Source organism: Solanum dulcamara, chromosome 6 (assembly GCF_947179165.1).
Source record: "Solanum dulcamara chromosome 6, daSolDulc1.2, whole genome shotgun sequence".
NCBI classification, from domain to species: domain Eukaryota; kingdom Viridiplantae; phylum Streptophyta; class Magnoliopsida; order Solanales; family Solanaceae; genus Solanum; species Solanum dulcamara.
Window position 1 is genome coordinate 1,145,392 of NC_077242.1, and position 7,975 is coordinate 1,153,366.

The following is a 7,975-nucleotide window of genomic DNA, read 5'->3' on the forward strand; positions in this document are numbered from 1 at the left end:
TGCTGGCGTCAGTATCACTGTTTCTCTTTGATACGATTAGAGTATAATAATGGTATCAAGTAGTTTCGCTGAAGCACTGTTTCTTCCTTCTTGATAGTATCAGAATATATATATACTCTCATGGTATCAAACATGTACTTACATCAGTGCCCCTTCCTTTGTTCCTCTTTGATATCATTATACTTTGATGGTATCAAACAATTTATCAAGAAGAAAGAGACAATGGTTCAGCGAAACTGTTTGATACCATTAGAGTATATTATATACTCTCATGGTATCAAATGCGCGAGATAGTAAAAAATAAGGGGCATGAAAGTAATAGGATATCCAATGATAAATAATTTCCTTTTTGGGATATAACAATAATTATCCCTTATTTTAATTCATCATTTGTATTAGAATAATAAAATTACTATCACTTATAAAAATTAAATAAAGTAATCTTATTTATCTCATCCAACATACCGAACGGCGAAAATAATCTTTTCATTGAATTTTGTAAAGCTGATTATTCTTGAATCAGATTCACACGTTTTGGATCCAAATCAAAAGTTTGAAATACACCGACATGTTCTTGAAAGATCAAAGTGGAATAATACTTTGCCCTTTTTATGGATCCATAACATTACCAACCAATTAATTATTATTGTATTAATTAAGTATAAGAGTTCAAAGATACCACCCACACGTATCCCACTTCCTCATAGTCTTTTTAATCTAAAATATAATATATGGTTTTGGTATCCTTCCATACTATGTGACATTATTTTTTTAATTATTATTTACTCGAAACATCTCACTTTTGTTTGTTATCTTTAATCACATCTTTAAGAGATCAATAGAATCCATTAACTATATGTTTTGATAACACTTAGGTGGAGTTTGAATTGGCTTTCGTATTACCTTTTTTTTGGAAAAAATACTAATTATGTGCTTAACATAGATTTGGCAAATGTTGTTTTCAATGTATTGGAAAAACTTACTTTGTGTTGTCCTTTTTTTCCCACTAACCCAAGTCTTCAAAATTATTTTATGTACATATTCAATGATATTTTCTCTCTCAAAGAAAACAAGAAGAAAAGAGGACTAGAAAAATTGGAACAATGGAATGTAAGCTGTGGACTTGTGGTCCATCATATAGCTGGCTGTATTATATAGTTGAAGTTGAAATAATATGTCTAATTTCTACTCTAAGTCGATCGATGGAGCGTTTTCAACCTGACTTCTTCAATACTATATTTATTTTACATACTTAATTTTAATATATTTTATTTGAACTGGGGATCTATCGAAAATAATTTTATTTTTAAGATGGAATAAGATTACATTTACACTGCCGACCTTTATAAATTAACTTTATCTTTCGTTGTTGCTATTGTCAGGTCAATGGAACTGTAGATATGTTGGTACTCCACTGCCTCTCTTTTAATATTTTTTTCACATTTCAGTTTCATCAAAATGGGCTATTATATTCCCACTGCACATGGTGGGAAAATTGAAATGTCTTACTATTTGGCAAATTTGGAGCCTTATAATTATAGTAATCCATAAAAACTATCAATTTCCAGATCAATTTGTTGAAAATTATGCTATCTCTAGATAGGTCTTCAACTCAGACACTCAATTAGTTGAGACCCTACTCTAGCATCGACATACATTTATAATTAAATTTGTATAATTGGTTTAAGGATACGTACATTGAGAGGATCGAATAATGATATTTTAGATGCTAAATTGCTAGTTAAAGTAGCCAAAGTGATAAATGTCATGTTCAGCTTATTAGCTTCTCCTCATTTATTATTTTTGTTAAATTAGTTCAATGCAACAGTATATTAAAAAAATAGTAGCTTATTTTTTATTTTAACTTTTATATTTGAGACTTATATTAAAGTTGTTGCAATAATTTAGGTTTTATCTTTTTAACTGTTTGTAAATTATGCCACACTTGTTACTTTATTTAAGTTTAATGCTTGTGTAATTTATGTAATTTTTTGAGTATGGAGAAAATCCTGTTGAAAGCGTCACCCTACAATACGTGATCCCTACAATACGTGATCCGAACTTAGTCGCGAGCTCCGTAGGAAACCAAAAAAAATATTATGAAGCTGTATTCTTCTTCTTCTTTGGTATACATGACGGTTAGGTTAGAGAATATTCAAGATGAATTACACTACAATGAGAAGATGAATTCTAACAGAGAAAAGAAAAAAGGAAATTTCATAATCAGAAAGCACTACTATTTTTTCTTAAATATCAGTAGAAATAACTATTGAAATTCTTCAGTTGAAATTTTCAATAGAAAAATAGTAATTTTTTAGTAATTAATAAAATAAAATATACTCTTACAAAACTTGCTTGTACTCCTACACAGTTGTTACATTTCAATATCATACTCAACTCCATCCCTGACTGGGTCTTCCCTTTTCTGTTCAGTTGCAAGGATCAAGACCCTCACCCTCCACAAAGGGAGAGGAAGTCGACTCTACATCTCAACAATTGGCGGGAATTTTGCCTACGTCCAATCCCCATTTCTAGCTCACCCAGGAAGATTGTGTTAGGTGAAAGGTGACCTCGTACGATCATGTCACCTCAATCACAGTTTTTCAAGATCACCACTCAGAGCAGCAAGGATTGAAGTTTATATGACTTTCAAAAGAAGTTTTATACCATATTTTACACCTTGTTGCTAACTTCCAAATGCTGCCACAGACACTTCTTAAAGCTATCTTCTGTGTTTCCATTATGAGGTAGAATTTGCAAGCTGGAGCAAAGAACCAACACTTCATATGGATCTAAATACTTAAGAACCTCAGGAGCTCTATCATAGTCCTAGAAAATCAAGAACAGTGATTATGAGAAAATTATAATAATTTGTTTGTTACTTAGTACGCGAATCGTACTAGACATATATGAGGGTTTAATTTGAGTCTTTAAATTAAAATTGACTACCAACTCCAACAATTGTTTCTCAATAGGAAGAGGGAAGGTCATGACGGACAAATATAATGGTCTATGTTTTTTGTCGGATATAAATTAAGAAAGCCATCAAGTTGAGAGATAGTTAACATCTTTTTAACAAAAAGCACCAGGAGGAATGTTTCAAAATCAATAAGAGGAATGGTAACTGACCTTCTAACATGAGATGGAATAAATGCAGTCATTGTCAAAACGGTAGAATCCAGGCAGGTGGGTTCATAGCATTGTTCCACCAAGATAAAGGGAAATAATGGGACTAGAAAACATGGAATAAGGTTAGCAAGACCTAGAAAAGCAGGCGGTGAATGGTTACTGAAGGACAAGGAAGAGTGAGGGGTTTTCGTGCCTTCCATTTTAGGCTACCTCGGCAATAAACAAGGGTGACATCTACCACATGAGCAATTCTCAGAAGGATTGAGTAATTTCTCTGTACAGATTGCTAAAAGCTATAGATGTAAGTACAAACAATGAGGTAAAATGTAGTTGTCGTAGTATCCGAATTATAGTATTTGCATTTTCTTATCCTGTAAAAATTTAAGTAAAATATGTTGGCTATATTAAACTCTTCCAGCTTGTTATGTCAGCGTGTATAAACTCCAGGTTACTTGGTTCTGTCAAATGTATTTTGCTAATCACCAGGTTCTCAACATGCGTTATCTCTTTACAGATAAAAAAACAAAAAAAAAAGAATCACCTTTTCTGAGTTTTGATCATTTATTAATCTCCCTCTAAGAAACAACTAAACGGAAAGAGATGATACTTTTTGCAAGAACTACTCACCTTTTCTGTTACAACAACAACAGGCTTCCTAGCAAACTCTGATTGAAGATTCCGAAGTCTCATTCTGATCAAGTCAATATCCTAACATAATTGATGGACCAAAGTGAAAACTCAAGTTCTTAAAAAAGAAAAAGATAAGAGAACGAATGTCCAGCACCAACATCAATTCAAAGAATACAGGTGGAGCAGGGAACACAGGTGGATGACAGATCTATGGGTGTCATACGATCAAACGGGCGAGTAAAGGATAAGACAAACAAGAATAGATAATGGCATCTACCTTAGCTTGAAATAAATGATGATCACTGAAGTCCAGGCGATCAACATACGCAGGTCCCAGCTGCAGAGTGTTAACAACTTTTTAAACAAAAGAGAGAATAATAACTTGGCATAATAAAACCAACGAAAGAAGTTGAATAAAAACTCAACCACCTCCAAACCTTAACAAAAAGGTAGAAAATAGAAGGTTGTATGAGTATCAAACAAGAGAACTCAAAACCGGTACCTTCTTTATCCTCTCAACAAAAGAATCAGTAGGTCCAATTGCTGAGACACATAAGACAAGTGTATTGCGGATGTCCATCAAAGCCAATTTGCAAGACATGTTGCCAGCTTTAAGAAAGTACAAAGGCGCCAATCTGCTCAAGAATATAGGAAGAGATTTTTTTACTTTTCGGATTTCTAATGCTATGGCCTCAACATCCTTTTCTGAGACCTGCGTGACTCAAACAAATTAAATGGATGTCAGTGGTTCTATTTGATTTTCTAATTTTACCAATCAAATGTTATGCTTCACAAGTATCAATAAGGCATAAGCTGTCTCAGATATACAGAAAAAAGAGGGTGTTTATACCAAGTCTGCATGATGTATTACAACTGTATCTGCACGTGTGAGTGCGGCCAAGGGTTCCCTTAATGGTCCAAGTGGAATTAACTGATGGTTCCCCCATGGAATCATTGCATTCACCATCACAATCTCGACGTCACGCCACAAACTGATATGCTGCTTTTGGATTTCCACAGTTGACAAAAGTCAAAGCTTGAGCAAAAGTTCTAGGTTACAAGTATCATAAAGGAGCCCACAATCAAACTCCTAACGGTGAAATCTAATCAGAAGCTAGACCACTTTTAGGACTGGATATAAAGTCTGAGGATTGAAATAAGAAGAATATCCAATATTGAATTGCTTGGAAGATCAAATAATTATAATCCAAAAGGAAGATTGTGATTAAGCACAGCAACAGTAACTGGGGAGGTATTACTTACTCCTATTCCACAAAAAGATGGACACAATCTTAACCCAAGAAGAATGAATTAGTTTTACTAATATAAACAACAAAGTTCCTGTTCGGTCAGTAGGTGATAACACTTGACATGCAGTTTTGGTGCAGACCTGCATACCATCATCTAGGATTGCAATCCCGATTTGGTCAGAATAAGAACAATTTCCTTGTTTGTTATCAGAGCAAAGTCTTTCCACACCAGTGTCACCGTGCTTGCAAGGGCTGATGTGGCCATATCTTTTCAGAAAACAGGCAGCTGTATTGGCCCTGTTTGCACCTATTCCTATCTTCACAGGTGTTCCATACAGATGCCTTTGGAGCATTTTTGCTTCATCTGCACCACCATAACCCTACAGAAGAAAATGTTTTCCGTAACACTATCCTTGTGTTCATAAACAATTGAATTTGAATCGAAAATGGTCCAAAGTACATCAGAAAAGAGGGGAAAAAACAACTGAATACCACAAACAAACACAAAAAAAAAACCAAAAACAAATAAGAGACTCAAACTATTTCTTCCAATCTTGGAAGATTTATGTAACTTATGTTGGACCACATTGCCACTAGGTTAGACACAAGATTAATACAACGAGACAATAAAAGACAAACAACAGTAGATCATACTTGAAGCTTATGAAAACTCAGAATTTCCAAAGACTTAACTTTTCCTAGAATTTTCTAAAAATCAACACCCGGTGCTAATCAAAAATGACTTGGGGAATCTAAAGGGAGGGGTAAAATGGTTATTTTACAAAAAATCCAAAAATGACCTTTAGGGTCATTACAACATCCACTACTAAAAGAAATTTCGTCCGCAAAAGTAAAAGTACAGTCACTCCCTGGAAGCACGAAAGGATGAGGGTTCCGGACGTAAATATTTGATACCCTTTCATTAATAGGATTACTTCATATGTTTTCCACAATTTTCATAATTCAAATTCATTTAACTATACAAATTTCACTTCATGGTGCTGTTTTTTTATCATACTAACTTCTTCACCATTTCACTATTACTAACATATTTCTTCTACTAACACTAATATAATACACCAAGTAAAGTTAACATTTTGTAATAATTGTGGCATCCAGGCTAGTTTGCACACACCTCAACTAATTCCACGAGTACCTTCTTACTCCCACCAGCATAGGTACAGGATAACTATGTCCACCAAGACTTGATAAGATGAAAAGAAATCACCCGGGATTTGAACCCAAGACCTCATGATTCTTATCCCACTTCATTGACAACTAGATCATACCCCTCGGGTTGCTTAACATCTCAAATTCCATATTCAATCAAGCACCATCAAACATAATGAATCGACTGGGCTATTAAGAAGAATGTGGAAAAAAGCAGAGTACCCTTGTTAGAATAAGAGGTGAACTTCCAACAGCAGCCAACCAAACTGCAAGAAACTCAACCATTGGGGTCTTCCCATTACCTCCCCAAGTTAAATTCCCAACGCTAATCACTGGCACCGGCAACCTTACAGTTCAAAGCATTACACAGATATGGTAAGGAAACAAAATCCCACATGTAATACATCAACAAAATCATTAAAAAAGCCAAATACAGCTATCAAACCAAGAAAAAACAAATCTCCACTTAGAAAAAATCATAATAAAACCAAATACAGCTATCAAAGCAAAAAAATACAAATTCCCACTTAGAAAAAATCATTAAAAAAAACAAAATACAGCTATCAAAGCAAGAAAAAACAAAATACCCACTTAGAAAAAAGTCATAATAAACCCAATTACAGCTAGAAATTAGAGTTCTTGTTTACCTGTCTTTGTGAAGCAGACCAAGATGGTAAAGGCGATGGCGGAGAGGAAGTGCGAAGCTATAGAGAGTGGAAGCTAGTGAAAGAAGAGGGATGAGAGAGAATTGGAGTATGGAAAGTGCACGGAGCCTGTCTTGCGGTGGTGTATAGGCAATTTGGTTCACCATTTTCCTCAATTTCTCCATTGATAAGTGACTCTAGAGAGTTAATACTGTAAGACTGTAGTAATCAATTTGATTATTCGAAGGGAAAAAAAGAAGGAAGGATTACAACTTAGGCCAACGTAGACATGTGTGCATGAAGCCCAACCCATTTATCGGCCCAACAAAATCTTTGGATGTTCTTTTCGATCTCTACGCATTTTACAAATTTCCTTACAAGAAAAGTGATTATAAATTTATAACGATAGAAAGTAGATAAATAAAATAAAAAAAGAAGGATTTATTCGTCCTAACCCTGCAAGTCCACACCTATATAGATTAAATTGTTCAACATCTATTGCACATAAGGCAAATATATAAGTTCGGGTACGGTTCGATTGAATTTAGTAACTTTTGCTCAAATATTGTATTGCATTAAGCAGTTTACTAAATATGTATAAATATTAAATTTAAAACTTAGTTATTAACACATAAAATCATCGTAATAATATTTAAAACTTATAAAGTTAAAAATTAGTGCATGCACGTATTTTGTGTAAAACAAATGAAACAAAAAAATAGCCTGATGTACCAACTTCTGTTATAGGCGGAGTTCGAAAAAAGATAGTATTTTGTGAAAATAAATAATAAAATACACTAATTTTTATTATATGCGGAGTTCAAAAAAAAAATCATATTCGGTGTATGTTACATTAATTAATTTTCATCAGTGTCCCCGTAAACTTGTTCTTTTTTTAAACTTAGTCCCATCAATAAAAATGAGCCAAAAGTAATTAAACATCAACACACAAATTAACATGGTCGTGGTGTAGTGATGAGATTGTTTCATCCTTAACCAGAGGTTTCAAGTTCGAGCCGTGGATATGAAAAAAAATTATGCTAGGAGCACCACCTTTGAATGAGCTCTGCAGTGCGCGATTCGAATTTAGTTGGAACTCCAAATATTAGGTGGGAAACTAAAAAAAGAAAAAAAAACTATATACAAAGTATA

The 7,975-nt window shown here is 33.8% G+C and overlaps 1 protein-coding gene across 2 annotated transcripts; it reads right to left on the reverse strand.

Moving 5' to 3' along the window:
* Positions 1–2,283: 2,283 nt before the first annotated feature.
* LOC129892485 (probable tetraacyldisaccharide 4'-kinase, mitochondrial) lies at positions 2,284–7,085 on the reverse strand. 2 transcript variants are annotated; one of them, XM_055968058.1, is made up of 8 exons: positions 6,827–7,085; positions 6,402–6,525; positions 5,150–5,389; positions 4,610–4,762; positions 4,262–4,471; positions 4,037–4,096; positions 3,757–3,837; positions 2,284–2,829 (listed from the first exon to the last, which is right to left on the reverse strand). In XM_055968058.1, the coding sequence occupies exons 1-8, from the start codon at positions 7,006–7,008 to the stop codon at positions 2,674–2,676; spliced, it is 1,206 nt and encodes a 401-aa protein (XP_055824033.1). In that variant the 5' UTR covers positions 7,009–7,085; the 3' UTR covers positions 2,284–2,673. The 2 variants fall into 2 exon arrangements, with proteins under 2 accessions (XP_055824033.1, XP_055824034.1); XM_055968059.1 differs by having other exon boundaries at positions 4,610–4,759; positions 6,827–7,083.
* Positions 7,086–7,975: the final 890 nt, after the last annotated feature.